The sequence below is a fragment of the Oncorhynchus mykiss genome, chromosome 12 (genome assembly GCF_057628025.1).
Source record: "Oncorhynchus mykiss isolate SJ-2025 chromosome 12, ASM5762802v1, whole genome shotgun sequence".
NCBI lineage: Eukaryota > Metazoa > Chordata > Actinopteri > Salmoniformes > Salmonidae > Oncorhynchus > Oncorhynchus mykiss.
The window spans coordinates 91057648-91075385 of NC_143033.1; the positions used below are offsets into that span (position 1 = coordinate 91057648).

A 17738-nucleotide genomic window follows, 5' to 3' on the forward strand; every position below is an offset into this window, starting at 1 on the left:
TACTGAAAGTAGCATTTATTCATTCCACGCAAACGTAGCCAGTCAAGTAATAGATCACAGCATTTGGCAGTAGTGAGGCGTCTGTCCGTCTACTGTAAGGGTGATGTGTAATGGAGACACATATCAGCAGTACAGTCCAACAGCATCAGATCACAGTCATATTCACTGGGCAACCAAGAGTAGAAATTGTCTAAAAAGAAATGCTCATTTAGTTTCTTCCGTTGCCAAACATTTTAATAATGGTATGCCCTAATGAATACAATCCAGAGACTCTCACGAACAATCACTAAAGCATTTTAAGTCTATGGTCAAGCATAACAGAATATTTTATAATTAATCTGTCCAAGGTAAACAACTCCAGTCATTAGGTAGTATAATTGTTTTAATTAAGGGGGGGGGGGGGGGGGTATTTTATAAAGTTGACATCTCCTGGTGTAATGTCTAAGTGTAACAGAAACAGTGAACATTCTAAGGCTTTTGAGACTATCAAGGCAAAGGTAAGTACTTGAGCTCCTGTGACCTCGCTATAAGCTTACTGTTCGTACCTTGTGATTGGTTGAGCAGTGTTGACAACCAATGACATTACAGTTAAGTGTACTAAAATGAAGGCAGCTCCACTCCTGTCCAAGTAAAACTTACACTTCAGTCCTCCTTACTTCAGTGACTTAAGACATAATACTCTTCCAATAATTGATTGCAATCCTTACCCAATAGAAATGGACTAATACTGTCAAATAAAATGTCAAACTTTATACAAACAGAATCTTTCAACCTTATACAACGACAGTCCTCATGCAAACTGTCCATAATACAAGCTAACTCCTCAAACATAGACCAATGTTCCCATTCAAAGTCCTGAGTTCTCATAAGAAACTCTTCATAAGACATTCTGTTCTTATAAAAACACACCGTATTCATAACTCATGCAAAGTCCTGAGTTTTCATAAGACACTTCATAACACAAAGAAATCATATAATGACTGTCTGGATCTCCACCTCCTCCGATGACGTAATAACAAACTCCTCCTCCTGCTGCTGTTCCATCACCTCGACCATGTCCTCGCCCCCCGATGTTGTTACCATGGTGACCGTGCCATCGGGCGTTTCCAGTGCGCCGCCTCCTGCCAGAAGGGTTCCGTCGCTGATGGCCGAGGCCAGGGTCATGGCGACCTGCGCGGTCAGGTTCTCAGGCGTTGCTATGGTGATGGTGTCGCCACAGTCGGAGATGGATGTGCCCTCGTCCATGGAGACATTGCGCACAATGATTTGGTGGCCGCCGATGCCACCACGTGATTGGTTGACGATCTGCTGCACCACCTTCATGATGTGGTTGCCCATCTGAAAGGTGGGTAGAGCAGGGTGAGTATTGAGATGCCTTCTTAATGTCTACCTAATAGTTGATTTATCTATGCCAGGGATCATCAACTAGATTCAGCCGCGGCCTGATTTTTTCCTGAGCGGATGGTCGGGGGGCTGAAACGTAGACTGTAAATTGACCACAAAAAGTCCAAACATATGTTTGACTAAAACATAGGCATTTCAAGACCTGCTTATATTTGTATATGATCACGTGGGAATAGTTGGAAACAGATTCCTTAAATTAAAATCACTTGGAGATGGTTTCCTGGTGTTTTTACAGTCTTATGTCCAGCAATGAAAATCTTTAAACAAAATACATTTAGTTAATACATTTTGCGAGGGGCCAAATAAAACCACCCGCCAGTTGGGGAACGAAAATAAGTTTCACTGCAATTTTGAAATGTAGACAGATCAGTTGTTGGATCTTTTTGTGTATTGATGAACTTCACAGGGTGGCGAGGGTCTTATTATTCTGATGACATGATGATCGATGCTTGACAGCCGTTTGACAAATATTCTCTCTCGTATCCATAATAATCTCATCATGTAGACTAGCCTACCTGCAATGTATCTGAGAGCTGTTGGCTAGAGCGCACATGCCAGAGGAGGCATATTTGCTCTTTAACAGTTTTTGGTAGAGTTGAAAATGAGATGAAAACACATTTAACTTTAGATTTTTATTCGGTATATGAAAAAGTAAGCCGAAAAAAATGACGTTTTGAAGGGCCTCCCGGGTGGCGCAGTGGTCTAACGCAGTGCCACCAGAGACTCTGGGTTCGAGCCCAGGCTCTGTCGCAGCTGGCCGCGACTGGGAGGTCCATGGGGCGACGCACAATTGGCCTAGCGGCGTCCGGGTTAGGGAGGGTTTGGCCGGTAGGGATATCTTTGTCTCATCGCGCACTAGCGACTCCTGTGGCGGGCCGGGCACAGTGCACGCTGACCACTTCGCTAGGTGTACGGTATTGCGCTGTGTTAAGAAGCAGTGCGGCTTGGTTGGGTTGTGTTTCGGAGGACACATGGTTCTCGACCTCTCCCGAGCCCGTACGGGAGTTGTAGCGATGAGAAAACACAGTAACTACTAATAATTGGATACCACAAAATTGGAGAGAAAAAGGGGGTGGAAAAAAAGGACGTGTGCACTGATATCAGCAGCAAGTCAGTTTGGTGGAAACACCGGTGGATAATCTGCAGATTTTATATTTGCATGAAAATCTGTCACCAATTGGATGGAAACGTAGCTTTGGTCGCATGTTAAATATATGTCTATGACCAAGCAAACAGTGAACACAATTTCTTGGCTCCAGGAGAAATAGGAGAGCAGAGCACTGACCTGATTCTGGTTGTCTTGGATGAGAGTCACCTCCTCGCCCTGCCCCTCCTCCTCCTCCTCCTCCTCCTCCTCCACTCCTGGGGCCTGTGGAGAAGAGACAGGACACGTGAACTACAGAACCTTCCATACATACTGACAGCATCATTTATGAATGTGATGATGCATCTAATTTCTGTGAGAAAAACAGATGAATATTCTATTAACAACTGTGTTTACATCAGCACCTTGTCTGTGTTGGTGCCTAAAGCTCTGCCAGGTCAAGTTGAAACATTCAGTGAATTCAGCAAAAAGTCTGGATATATTACTTTCACATTTTCGGCAGTGTGAAATGGGTAATAGATCCATAAGGAGAATAACCCCCCCGCCCATCTATGAATGGTCTCACCCTAATGATGTATTCCTGGGTGTCAGCCACCACAGAGGAGAACTCCACCAGCACAGCGTGGGGGTCGTCTGACATGATGGCTGCTGTGGCCAGGCTGTCTGCAGAAACCTGCTCCTCTGAGACCAGCATGCCTTCCTCCCCAGACCCCTCCTTCTGGCCAGCATAACAGCCACCTGGACACACAAACACATCAATGTAATCCTGTGTAGTGCTATTTGGCTCTTTGCTTGTGTGTCAATTGTGGAATTGATAACATGTATAGGCTAATATGGAAAATCGATTACTTCATCAATTAAAAATCAGGGCCATTGTCAGCCTATCCAAAGTAATGTACGTCGGGAGTACACGCATAAAGAATAGTAACACTAATATCACTGATAAGATCAATGCCAGATACATCAGATTCTATGAATCTGACATTGATCTGAATAATATACATGACCCAGGAGACAAGTGTTAATCATCCTGACCTTTGGCACGTAAATGGCGGTTGAGGGTGCCATGCTCAGCGAAGCCCCGCCCACACTTGTGACACTTGAAGGGCTTCTCTCCGGTGTGATGGCGGATGTGGCGCACTAGAGAGCCCTTCTCCCTGAAGCCCCGCGAGCAGAACTGGCACACGTATGGTTTCTCCTGGGCGTGCGTCCGCTGGTGCACCTGCAAGGCATTCTGGGACAAAAGGGGAGGGGGGGGGAAAATGATTAATTAATCGACATTTGTTAGTCAACCAATTCACTTCTGACATGCGAGAAAAATGACTGAGATAACCGTTCAAACGAAGAGGCACCCCGAAACTTGACTTAACATTAGCAGACTCCTGCCATTTAAGAGACTAAATAAAACGTACGAATTCAACAACGTTCAGTCGGAATATTTTGCATGCTCACGGCTTACCTTGGTTGAAATAAAAGTTGAGTATGAACAAACCTTGGTCTTGTATCCCTTGTCACAGCTGTTGCAGTTGTACGGCCGTTCCTCCGAGTGGGCCCTCATGTGTTCCCGGACGTGTCCGATGGTCTTGTACAGCTTGCCGCACTCACCACACTTGTACCGCCTCTCACTCAGGTGGACCTCCATGTGCTTCTTCAACAGGTAGCCTGTCAGGAACTCTTTCTGACACATCACACACTTGAAGGGCTTGCAGCCTGCAGAGAACACACAGATGAGCTACTGTAGGTCGTGTTCATTAGTGAACGCAACAGGTAGTCCCTCCCCTTCAGACCGGTTTCCTTGGAGACTAATGAACACGACCCAGGGAGAGAGAGAGACACTGGGGAGATTTGAGAAAATGTAATAAACATGGAATACATGATATAGACAGACGTATCTGATTTTGAAACCTTGGCGGAATCCTCTTACCACCCCAATCATTAGATATCAATGGATCACCTATGGTGTGTGTTGACTAATGATGTAAAGAAACAACGTGTTATGCCGAGACTATCGTTAAAGGAAATCATTAAAAAGAAATGGAGACAGTGGTCTTACCGAGGTGACCTTTGACATGGAAGCGGAGGTAGTTGAGCGCCTTAAAGGAGCGACTGCAGTGAGGACACTTGTGACTTTTAGACGGCGGCAGATCCTCCTGCTTGTCAGATATGTCCTACATGGCAGGGCAAGGGACATACACCATGTTTATCAACCTCCTGCTGTAGGAGAGAGTATACACCATGTTTATCAACCTCCTGCTGTAGGTGAGAGTATACACCATGTTTATCAACCTCCTGCTGTAGGTGAGAGTATACACCATGTTTATCAACCTCCTGCTGTAGGTGAGAGTATACACCATGTTTATCAACCTCCTGCTGTAGGTGAGAGTATACACCATGTTTATCAACCTCCTGCTGTAGGTGAGAGTATACACCATGTTTATCAACCTCCTGCTGTAGGTGAGAGTATACACCATGTTTATCAACCTCCTGCTGTAGGTGAGAGTATACACCATGTTTATCAACCTCCTGCTGTAGGTGAGAGTATACACCACGTTTATCAACCTCCTGCTGTAGGTGAGAGTATACACCATGTTTATCAACCTCCTGCTGTAGGTGAGAGTATACACCATGTTTATCAACCTCCTGCTGTAGGTGAGAGTATACACCATGTTTATCAACCTCCTGCTGTAGGTGAGAGTATACACCATGTTTATCAACCTCCTGCTGTAGGTGAGAGTATACACCACGTTTATCAACCTCCTGCTGTAGGTGAGAGTATACACCATGTTTATCAACCTCCTGCTGTAGGTGAGAGTATACACCATGTTTATCAACCTCCTGCTGTAGGTGAGAGTATACACCATGTTTATCAACCTCCTGCTGTAGGTGAGAGTATACACCATGTTTATCAACCTCCTGCTGTAGGTGAGAGTATACACCATGTTTATCAACCTCCTGCTGTAGGTGAGAGTATACACCATGTTTATCAACCTCCTGCTGTAGGTGAGAGTATACACCATGTTTATCAACCTCCTGCTGTAGGTGAGAGTATACACCATGTTTATCAACCTCCTGCTGTAGGTGAGAGTATACACCATGTTTATCAACCTCCTGCTGTAGGTGAGAGTATACACCATGTTTATCAACCTCCTGCTGTAGGTGAGAGTATACACCATGTTTATCAACCTCCTGCTGTAGGTGAGAGTATACATCATGTTTATCAACCTCCTGCTGTAGGTGAGAGTATACACCATGTTTATCAACCTCCTGCTGTAGGTGAGAGAATACATCATGTTTATCAACCTCCTGCTGTAGGTGAGAGTATACACCATGTTTATCAACCTCCTGCTGTAGGTGAGAGTATACACCATGTTTATCAACCTCCTGCTGTAGGTGAGAGTATACACCATGTTTATCATTCCCCATTGACTAACTCACCACCATCTCCTCAGCCTCCATCTCCACACACTCCTCCATCACCTGGATCTCTGTCATCCTGCCCTCCATGTCCCTGACCTGCAGGACCTCTTTAGGCATCCCGTCCAGTGCCTGCTCCTCGGCCTCCTCCACCTCCTCAGTGACTGCCTCCAGGGCGATGCCAGAGTTGATGATGGCCTGGCAGATGAGGTTGTCCCCCTCGGCCACCAGGGCATCTGCCTGAGCCTGGTCCAATATAACCTAGGGATGGGGAACCAGACAAGAAAAGTGGGTCCAACGTGGCCCTAGGAAAAATGTGTAACATCCAAAGAGGTTATATTAAACATCAGAGATTTGAGATACAAAGGAAATGCTTGAGGGTGGGTTTCTCTATTTTCTTTCATCTGCACTGATGTGATAGAAATGGACAGGCATTCACAACATGGCCTTCACCTATCCTGTGATTTCAGATCACTACAAATTAACAGGTGTGAGAGGAGACGAGTAAGACATTTTACAGTACTGGAATGCATCCAGATCTCCACACACCTGCTGTTCCTGCCCTTCTCCCTCTACCTCCATGTGGAAGTGGACCTCGTGGATGACTTCCTGTCCTCCGCTGTCAGTCTCCACCACGCTGACCACTGCCGCCTGTGCTTCCTCTTCCTCCTGCTGCTCCACTTCCTGCTGAGCAGCCAATGAGGCGGCCTCTGCCTCTACTCCTGAAATACAAACATGACACCATCAATACCTATATATTACCCTGTCCAGCTACTTATCTACTGATAGATCCATATATTTAATCTTTCTATCCATATATTTATCTTTCCATATAGTAATCTCCCTCTTTCCATATAAACAGAAGTACACTACCGGTCACTACGGTTAAGTTTTAGAACACCTACTCATTCAAGGGTTTTTCTTTATTTTTTACTATTTTCTACATTGTAGAATAATAGTGAAGACATCAAAACTATGCAATAACACATATGGACTCATTTAGTAACTAAAAAAAAGTGTTAAACAAATCAAAATCTATTTTACATTTGAGATTCTTGAGGTTCATGCGGTAGTCACCTGGAATGCATTTCATTTAACAGGTGTGCCTGTTAATTTGTGGAATTTCTTTCCTTCTTAATGCGTTTGAGCCAATCAGTTGTGTTGTGACAAGGTAGGGGGTATACAGAAGATAGTCCTATTTTGTAAAAGACCAAATCCATATTATGGCAAGAACAGCTCAAATTAGCAAAGAAAAAGTAATGGACTGTCATTTAAGACATGAAGATCAGTCAAGGCAGAACATTTCAAGGACTTTGAAAGTTTCAAGTGCAGTCACAAAAACCATCAAGCGCTATGATTAAACTGGCTCTCATGAGGACCACCACAGGAATGGAAGACCCAAAGTCTAATTCAGAGGATAACTTCATTAGTTACCAGCCTCAAAAATTGCAGCCCAAATAAATGCTTCACAGAGTTCAAGTAACAGACATCTCAACATCAACTGTTCAGAAGAGTGTGTGAATCAGGCCTTCATGGTCAAATTGCTGCAAATAAACCACTACTAAATGACACCAATAAGAAGAAGAGACTTGCTTGGGCCAAGAAATACAAGTAATAAGACCAGTGGAAATATATCCTTTGGTCTGGAGTCCAAATTGAGATGCGATGTGGGTGAACGGATGATCTCTGCATGTGTATTTCCCACAGTGAAGCATGGAGGTGGTGTTGTGGTGTGGGGGTGCTTTGCTGGTGACACTGTCAGTGATTTATTTAGAATAAGGCACACTTAACCAGCATGGCTACCACAGCATTATGCAGCGATACGCCATCCCATCTGGTTTGGGCTTAGTGGGATGATCATTTGTCCTGTTCAACAGGACACCTCCAGGCTGTGTAAGGGCTATTTTACCAAGAAGGAGAGTGATGGAGTGGTGCATCAGATGACCTGGCCTCCACAATCCCCCGACCTCAACCAAGTTGAGATGGTTTGGGATGAGCCGGACCGCAGAGTGAAGGAAATGCAGCCAACAACTGCTCAGCAGACTGTTGGAAAAGCATGCCAGGTGAAGCTGCTTGAGAGAATGCCAAGAGTGTGCAAAGATGCCATCAAGGCAAAGGGTGGCTATTCTGAAGAATGTCAAATATATTTTGATTTGTTAACACTTTTTTAGTTACTACATGATTACATATATGTGTTATGTCATAGTTTTGATGTCTTAATATTATTCTACAACATAGAAAATAGTACAAATAAAGAAAAACCCTTGAATGAGTAGTTGTTCTAAAACTTTTGACTGGTAGTGCACGTGGAAACCCCTTCAAATTAGCGGATACGCCTATTTCAGCCACACCTGTTGCTTACGGGTGTATAAAATCGAGCTTACAGCCATCCAAACTCCATAGACAAACATTGGCAGTTGAATGGCCTTACTGAAGAGCTCAGTGACTTTCAACGTGGCAGGTCAGTGACTTTTCAAATCAGTTCATCAAATTTCTGCCCTGCTAGAGCTGCCCCGGTTAACTGTAAGTGCTGTTATTGTGAAGTACAAACGTCTAGGCGCAACAACGGCTCAGCCGCGAAGTGGTAGGTCACAAGCTCACAGAACGGGACTGCCGAGTGCTGAAGCTCGTAAAAATCACCTATCCTCAGTTGCAATCCTCACTATAGAGTTCCAAACTGCTTCTGAAAGCAATGTCAGCACAATAACTGTTCATGAGTGTGTAACAGTATAACTTTAGACCATCCCCTCGCCCATACCCGGGCGCGAACCAGGGACCCTCTGCACACATCAACAACTGACACCAACGAAGCATCGTTACCCATCGCTCCACAAAAGCCGCGGCCCTTGCAGAGCAAGGGGAACCACTACTTCAAGGTCTCAGAGTAGGTGACGTCACCGATTGAAACGCTATTTAGCGCGCACCACCGCTAACTAAGCTAGCCATTTCATATCCGTTACAAGTGCTTCATGAAATGGGTTTCCATGGCCGAGCAGCAGCACACAAGCCTAAGATCACCATACACAATGCCAAGCATCGGCTGGAGTGGTGTAAAGCAGTGTAAACACGTTCTCTGGAGTGATGAATCACGTTACACCATCTGGCAGTCTGATGGAAGAATCCGGGTTTGGCGGATACCAGGAGAACACTACCTGTCTGAATGCATAGTGCCAAGTTTGTTGGAGGAGGAATAATGGACTGGGGCTATTTTCATGGTTTGGGCTTGGTCCCTTAGTTCCAGTGAAGGGAAATCTTAACTCTACAATGACATTCTAGATGATTCTATGCTTCCAACTTTGCGGCAAAAGTTTGGGGAAGGCCCTTTCATGTTTCAGTATGACAATGCCCCCGTGCACAAAGAGAGGTCCCCCACAGCAATGTTCCGACATCTAGTGAAAGCCTTCCCAGAAGATTGGAGGCTGTTATAGCAGAAAAAGGGAAACCAACTCCATATTAACGCCCATGATTTTGAAATGAGATGTTCGACAAGCAGGTGTCCACATCATTTCAGTCATGTGGTGTATGTATCCTACCATCTATCCATATATCTATCCATGCATGCATGCATGATCCCTCAATCTTTTGACAGACTGCTACCTTTCTGCTGTCCGTCCTTGCTGACGAGGATCTCCTTGTACTGGTTGAATCGGATCTTCTCAGTGCATGGGGTGATGGACTTGAGATGCCTGGTCAGAGCCCCTGACTCCCTGAAGGAGAGTCCACACAGGTTACAGTGGTACGGGCGCTCGTCTGGGGGAAGAAAGGGAGAGAGACTGATGATGGAGATAGGAAACGAAGCTGCATGTCACATGCAGCAAAATCTCATTCTGAGCCCCCCCCTTCCAGTCCACTGTACCTGTGTGACGGCGGTTGTGACGAATCAGTGAGCCTTTGGTGCGGAAGGCACTCCCACAGAGCTCGCAGGGGAAATTCTTATTCTCACTGTGGGTGATCATATGGGTTCTCAGGATGTTTGTCTAGAAAAAAGGTAGACAGAAAAATAGGTTTGTTTGATTGAGCATAAACAAGGGAAGAACAAAATCGCTGATAGTCATGATTTCAAAACTTTCTTCCAGACTAGACAAGGTAGTGACAATCTGTACAGGTTCATTCTCAGATCTATATCAACAGGAAGCACAGGTGCAGTACAACTCACCGTTTTGAATGTCTTCTCACATGTTTGGCAAATGTAGCGTCCATCTTTGTTGACCCTGTAGACTGGCTTGTCTGCACCGTCAGGGCTGTGGGCCTCGGTCCCCTCTGTTTGGACAGTTGCCTTCCCTGTGCCACCCCTCTTCCTGCGACTTCGAGAGGAGTGGCCTTCAACTTCTACCTCACCTGAGAGAACTTAAGGCTGGTTAATTCAGTCCCCTCAAATAATTTAACCCATTAACCCATTTCAACTGAGCATGAAAGTCAAAACAGGAGGAAATTGGTTTCTGACAGAATATAAAGTCTTTGCCATGAGAAGAAACCATAAATCAATCAAATAATGTCTTATCAGTTACGGACAGATGATACTGGAGGGTGCCAGAGTGCAAAAAGGCAAGGAACATTGACTGACCGTTGTTGTTGGACTTGTCTGGTTCATCTGAAGACAGTCCACTTCCGTCCATTCTTGTCAAGGTAGCAGAGGTTCCATCTGGGGCAAACACCTGACCAAACACAAACTTTTTGACATATCACCCCATTCATTTATGAATTCTACAATGACAACCGAGTAGGCACCGGGTGTACAATTGCCCGGGCAAGCCTACCTCTTGGTTGTCATCTCGGGGTTTATTGACGGGCACCTGGGGTTCCTGTGCCCGCGTGCAGTTCTGCTGAAGCTTGTGCTGGATGAATGCCTCCAGCGTACAAAACTCGGACTGGCAGCGTCCGCACTTGTGGACATCTTCATCTGCAAGTGAAATGCGTGAAAAACATGCGTACAGTCAAGAACAACACACTTAAAAATAAATTGTAAAACGTTCAATGTTGTTGTTGTTAACTGGCTAGCTAATTAATTGACACATGCAAGTGATTGGACATTGACATAGCGAAGTTAGCTAGCTACTGTAGCATGTGCAGCCGCCAGCTAACTTAGCTAATGTTAGCATATTTAGCAAGCCTAGCTGGCTGGCAAGGCTAAAACCGATAAGTGTAAAGTTAAACTACAATCCGAGGATGCTAACTAACTAAATCTGACCAGCGCGACCTACACTAGTTGGCTAGCTAGGTGGATAGATAGATAGCATTGACCCGATACAGCGCAAGCTAGAGTGCACCGACCTTATTTTGTCGCCTACCAAGTAAGCTAGCTAGCAGCTAAATAAATTGAATCAATTGGAGTGGGCCTACATATACGACAATAAAAATATATGACTTTTTTTGCACGTAAACTGTCTTTACCTTCATCTCCGAGAGTTGTTTGAATTGTGACGATGTTGTTGCCGTGATCCGTTTGCTCGCTCACTGTTTCTGCCGTATTATTATTTTCTACATTCATGTCGTTTGAGTTCTCCGTCTCTGTCGCAACGCTACTCGAGAGAAAACATGGCGGATTTACGACCTCGTAGTCATAACAACAAAGGTGCAATAAGAGGGAAGGAGGGAGAAGAGACAAATCATAGGACGACTTGGATTTTGAATTATGCGTTTTACCAGATTTTGGTAAAAATTGGCCAACTCTAATGTCTGAAATTATCATGCGCAGGATTTAAATAAATATTATCAAGAATTTGCAAAATATTCCAGAATTGGATATATATCACGACATGTCTGCTCTACAATGTGAGTGTATTCCATAAAATCTATGCACCTGTCATTCTCTACAAGAGGGCAAACTTGTCTACAGCATGGCCTTATGATTTCCGTATTCTTTTCATTTGGAGATTCACCGTGCGGTGTGACACCCGAGCCGCGAACTGTCAAACGAATGCAACGTAACCCGATTGTTGCCTGGGGTCGAATTTTTGAGACTAATTCCATGCATGAAACACAGGCACAGTAGCTATTCCAAAGATTATGATAACAATGCGCGTGCCTTATTTCCCACACGTCAAACAATACGTGGACAGATCAGATAAATGTCCATTTACTAGCCTGGATGATTTAATTATGTGAGGATGGGTGCAACTTCTCTCTACTCTAGTATATTCTGCTGCACAGAGCAGAGCGCTATCTTTTCGCAGTGCTTTTTTTATTATTAAATGCTGGGTGGGTGCGTTCATTTATAGCTCAGTGGGTAGTGTGTGTGACGAGGTACCACTAGTGTAACGCGGAAGTTCGTTGAAAGTTGTCGTGCATTTCGTGTACAGTAGACCTTCCACAACATTCGGTGTTCAAGTTCCTTTTTTCCCCGGGAATTGTAAATGCGGAAACATTAGGACAACAAACTACATGCACGCTCTTCACTGGGTAAGGATTTATTGTAGACTACCGCCATCTACGTGTTAATCTAAATCGTCATTGAGTTGATGCGTTGACACATGTGAAGTTGGATAGTCTACTGTTCATGCAATTCATTCATATTGAACATAACAATGGCAGCACTGTAGTGGAGGCAATACGCAGGTATATGAAGTATATCCACTTTTTCCAAGTGGGAATTGCAAATTTTTTATCGACACTGATGCATATCAAAGTAGCCTAGTATAGTGGCGGTATACACCTTAGCAATTATGTAGGCTAGTATAATAGTGAAATCATGCACAAAGTATACTACACAATCGCAAAGTACGTGAGGCATGTTCGCAGGGGCGCAGCACACAGCCTAGTTATAACCGAATACAATCTTTCAGACAGGGGTGAAAGTACAATGAATTTATTCCCGGTACGGGACCTCCTATTTCCACTCGCAACATATTGCCAGCCTCCAAACAAACAGTGGTGAATGGAAACATACATATATTACACAAAACCCCAACAATTCTAATGACATGTGGCAATTGTATTTAGGCTAGAATGTATGCGCCCACCGCTGTCCGCGCGACTCTCGTGTGTCGTCCACTCTTCTCTGCGTTGGCAAAATGTCAGTGTGCTCGTAGAACAGCAACGCATTTTGGAGAGTAGGCTGCTCACATATTCATGCCTCTGTCATGCGGTTATGATAAAAAGTGGTGTAATAGCCTACAGTTTCCTTGACATGTTGTTTTAATTATTGTGATAGGCTCATGTTTGACCGGTACTGGTACGGCGTAACCCCTCTATTTATTTTGCCTGGACACGGTACTGGACCGCATTACTTTCACCCCTCTTTCAGGCAGCAAGAGCGCGCAGCCGCTTGGAGCAGCTCACAGAAGAACGACATCGGTAGCGGGCCATTTCCTGGTTGCAATTTATTTAATTGTGTTCAGTTAATGTGACAAAACAAGCAAGTATAGTGTACAGCATGGATGAGCAACTTTGATAGGGGTGGAAGCCACACAAAAACGGACCTCATCAAGAGGGGCCGCAGTGGCTCGTGGGTCTGCTTACCTACATCCATATTCCTTAAATTTAAGAACGGGAAATATAGCAAAAGTGCACATAGAACAGATCTACCACTCCTTAGACAAGCTTTTGATGAGAATGACAGATCTATAACACATATTTCTATGTGAATTTGATGGGTCACCCAAAACATTACATATTGCAGCTTTAATAGAAAATGACTGAAAAGTGAAAATCACCCAGTAAAATTCTACTTGAGTAAAAGTTCAAATTTACTTAAGTACAGTGATGGAAAAGGTACTAAACTGTCATACTTAAGTAAAAGTCAATGCTATAGGCCTACATCAAATTCCTTATAGAGCAGTGGTTCACAAACTTTTTATAGTCCCGTACGTACCCCTTCAAACATTCAACCTCCAGCTGTGGACCCCCTCTAGCACCAGGGTCAGCAGTACCCCCTCTAGCACCAGGGTCAGCTGTACCCCCTCTAGCACCAGGGTCAGCTGTACCCCCTCTAGCACCAGGGTCAGCTGTAACCCCTCTAGCACCAGGGTCAGCTGTACCCCCTCTAGCACCAGGGTCAGCTGTACCCCCTCTAGCACCAGGGTCAGCAGTACCCCCTCTAGCACCAGGGTCAGCTGTACCCCCTCTAGCACCAGGGTCAGCTGTACCCCCTCTAGCACCAGGGTCAGCTGTAACCCCTCTAGCACCAGGGTCAGCTGTACCCCCTCTAGCACCAGGGTCAGCTGTATCCCCTCTAGCACCAGGGTCAGCTGTACCCCCTCTAGCACCAGGGTCAGCTCACTCTCAAATGTTGTTTTTTTGCCATCATTGTAAGCCTTCCACCCACCCACACACACTATACAATACATTTATTACACATAATAATGAGTGTGAGTTTTTGTCACAACCCAGCTCATGTGAAGTGACAAAGAGCTCTTATAGGACCAGGGCACAAATAATAATAATAATAATCAATAATTGTGCTCTTTATTTAGCCATCTTACATATAAAACCCTATTTGTTCATCAACAATTGTGAATAACTCACCACAGGTTAATGAGAAGGATGTGCTTGAACAGATGCACATAACTCTGCAATGTTGGGTTGTATTGGAGAGTCTCAGTCTTAAATCATTTTCCACACACAGTCTGTGCCTGTATTTAGTTTTCATGCTAGTGAGGGCTGAGAATCCACTCTCACATAGGTACGTGGTTGCAAAGGGCATCAGTGTCTTAATTAACAGCGCAATTTGCCAAGGCAAGAAACTCTGAGCGCAGCCCTATCCAGAAATCTGGCAGTGTCTTCTGATTAATAAAAATGTTCACAGAACCGCTTGTTGCAATTTCGATGAGGCTCTCTTGTTCAGATATCGGTAAGTGGACTGGAGACAGGGCATTAAAGGGATAACTAATCCAGTTGTTTGTGTCGTCCGTTTCGGGAAAGTACCTGCGGAAATGCTCTCACTCAGATGCTTCACTATATCACATTTGACATTGTCTGTAAGCTTGAGTTCATTTTCACACAAAAAAATCATATAATGATGGAAAGACCTGTGTGTTGTCCTTGTTAATGCAGACAGAGAAGAGCTCCAACTTCTTAATCATAGCCTGAATTTTGTCCCGCACATTGAATATAGTTGTGGAGAGTCCCTGTAATCCTAGATTCAGATCAATCAGGCAAGAAAAAACATCACTCAGATAGGACAGTCGTGTGAGAAACTCATCATCATGCAAGCGGTCAGACAAGTGAAAATTATAGTCAGTAAAGAAAACTTTAAGCTCGTCTCGCAATTTTAAAAAACGTGTCAATACATTGCCCCTTGATCACCAGTGTATGTTGTAAAAGCGTTACATGGTCACAGCCCATATTTAAAAAAAAATTAAACTTAAATTTAATCAAGTCAGTTCAGGACACATTCTTATTGCACAATGATGGCATACCGGGGAACAGTGGGTTAACAGTGGGTTAACAGTGGGTTAACAGTGGGTTAACTGTGGGTTAACAGTGGGTTAACAGTGGGTTAACAGTGGGTTAACTGTGGGTTAACAGTGGGTTAACAGTGGGTTAACTGTGGGTTAACAGTGGGTTAACAGTGGGTTAACAGTGGGTTAACTGCCGTGTTCAGAAGCAGAACGACAGATTTCTATTTTGTCAGCTCGGGGATTGAATTCAGCAACCTTTCGGTTACTGGCCCAACGCTCTAACCACTAAGCTACCTGCCGCCCCAAAGTAATGCATAATGCAGAAAATACATGATAGTTCAGGGGCCTTGCTTTAACAACATTAACCATTTTCACTGTAGTGTCTAAAACATCTTTCAAGCTGTCAGGCATTCCCTTGGCAGCAAGAGCCTCTCAGTGGATGCTGCAGTGTATCCAAGTGGCGTCGGGAGCAACTGCTTGCACGCGCGTTACCACTCCACTATGTCTCCCTGTCATGGCTTTTGCATATTTGACTGCCATGTGGGTATTATTAAAAACTTTAACATGAAAATGAACTTGAAATACTATTTTCTATTTCTTTCTGTCAGCGGAAGCACCATGGTAACAAAAAGGCAGGCCCTCAGAGCTGTTGTACTTTGTCTGGTGCTTGTTGCTGCTGTCAAACTTCTGCTTTCGGAATACAGGTGAGACATCCTACCATGGGCACAATCCTCATTCAGTGAGGTGTTTGTAGACTTAAATGATATAATATTGTGTTTTTCTTGGCCTCATGGGTCAGCCGTTCGGTCTGTGTGCTGAGATTATTTTATTAAAACTTTCTCAAGCCTTTATTAGTCTTCAGAAGAACATTAAAAAAGTTACTGTTTAAATCTGTCTTGTTCCAGAACTGAAAGGAAACAGAAGTTGGCCACCATGGATCCTGGCTCATTTTGGCATCAGGTGCCAAAGGTGAAGGAGGCTGTTACTGTACACAAGTCAGAGGATATAAACTCTTTGTTTAACTGGGCCCAGAAACCAGAGGTTCCAGAGCCTCCAGTAAAAAAAGAAGCAGGCACAGCACCTCTGGAAACCAGCAAAGGCCCTGCAAGAATAGTGCACCTGGATCTGAAAGGTGCTGCACCCAAAGTCAAATACATGAAGCAGGTGAGAAAAGTTCTCTCCTTGAGGTGGATCCCCCAAAAATGTTATTTGCAGGGCCTCACTCTGGATAAGTCTGCTAAATGACTGGTCTGCTAAATGACTAAAATGTTATTTGCAGGGCCTCACTCTGGATAAGAGCGTCTGCTAAATGACTAAAATGTAAAGGTATTCTTTATAAGGTGTATCCCTTTCCTGCAGTCAAATGACTGAGTGACCTGATGGGTGGAATGTTGTTCATATCATTTAATAATTAATAAACATAAAAAATCCAGTGTTTCTATGTCAAACGGCTTTGTTATATTTCAGTGTTCTGTGATGTACGTATATAAAGTGTCAAATTTGGATGCAAACTCCCAACGTAATACATTTCAACTCTATATCTGACATGGTACAGGTGTCTTCTTTTTTGAAGTCCGTAACCATGTGTGTGAGGTGTATACTTTTGTTTCAAAGTTGAATTGTTTAAGACTACAAAGAAACACTCTGTGTAACCCTGATTTAGCCCACTGCAGTAAAAGGTTTTAAGATGTATATTTTAATGGAGATACTGGCATATGGGTAGTCTTGATGATATAGTATAGCATTAGAATTGAATTGAAAAACATGCAGTATAACAGCTGTATCTACCAGAACCAAAGTCATTGTAACGGTTTCCATTCCAGATCTTCCCCCTCTTCTCCTCTCTGGGTGCTGATGGTGTTCTGCTAGAGTACGAGGACATGTTTCCCTATCATGGAAACCTGACGATTCTCAGGTCACCGTATGCCTACAGGTGAGCACCAGATGGTGATGTCTCAGTCAATTTATGATTGATAGGAAAAAACTAGGGCCTGGAGTTTTCCTTGTCAGATCGCATGTCACAAGAGAAACTCCTGACCCTGGTGATAAAACTAAGTCAGAACTAGGATGGACAATTCATAGAGACCTGTATTACCGTTCTATTGGATTATTGGTGTTCTATTTAAATATGTGTCACAATGATGAACAGTCTGCTGTATATCTCTGTGTTCTCTGTTAAACAGTATGGAAGATATAGAGGAGATAAAGAGCCTAGCCAAACTCAACAAGCTGGAACTGATTCCTTTAGTGCAAGTGTTTGGACACCTCGAGGTAAGTCAGGGATACTGTATCAGTGATGTAGTGGGGGAAGAAATAGGTGGTTACGCTGTTCACAGTGAGTAATGTAATGCTCCTTATACTTTCAATGCATCTCGTTGGCTGGCCCTCGCTTCATACTCGTCGCCAAACCCACTAGCTCCAGGTCATCTACAAGACCCTGCTAGGTAAAGTCCCCCCTTATCTCAGCTCACTGGTCA

At 44.1% G+C, this 17738-nt stretch overlaps 2 protein-coding genes across 5 annotated transcripts in view; one reads left to right on the forward strand and one right to left on the reverse strand.

Moving 5' to 3' along the window:
- On the reverse strand, positions 1-11497 carry LOC110486828 (transcription factor E4F1). 4 transcript variants are annotated; one of them, XM_090194030.1, is made up of 14 exons: positions 11315-11497; positions 10681-10823; positions 10488-10578; positions 10080-10261; positions 9780-9900; positions 9521-9673; positions 6473-6645; positions 5945-6184; positions 4563-4677; positions 4002-4219; positions 3545-3743; positions 3075-3247; positions 2690-2773; positions 1-1338 (listed from the first exon to the last, which is right to left on the reverse strand). In XM_090194030.1, the coding sequence occupies exons 1-14, from the start codon at positions 11409-11411 to the stop codon at positions 970-972; spliced, it is 2358 nt and encodes a 785-aa protein (XP_090050156.1). In that variant the 5' UTR covers positions 11412-11497; the 3' UTR covers positions 1-969. The 4 variants fall into 4 exon arrangements, with proteins under 4 accessions (XP_090050156.1, XP_090050157.1, XP_090050158.1 ...); XM_090194031.1 differs by having other exon boundaries at positions 5987-6184; positions 10080-10270; positions 11315-11489; XM_090194032.1 differs by having other exon boundaries at positions 5987-6184; positions 11315-11488.
- The window catches only part of LOC110486830 (hexosaminidase D), a 17868-nt gene continuing 11621 nt past the window's right edge, over positions 11492-17738 (forward strand). The window contains exons 1-5 of the mRNA XM_090194033.1: positions 11492-12322; positions 15870-15965; positions 16167-16425; positions 17085-17194; positions 17445-17532. Coding sequence (XP_090050159.1) covers positions 15880-15965; positions 16167-16425; positions 17085-17194; positions 17445-17532 — 543 coding nt within the window. The 5' untranslated portion in view covers positions 11492-12322; positions 15870-15879. The remainder of the gene's footprint in view (positions 12323-15869; positions 15966-16166; positions 16426-17084; positions 17195-17444; positions 17533-17738) is intronic.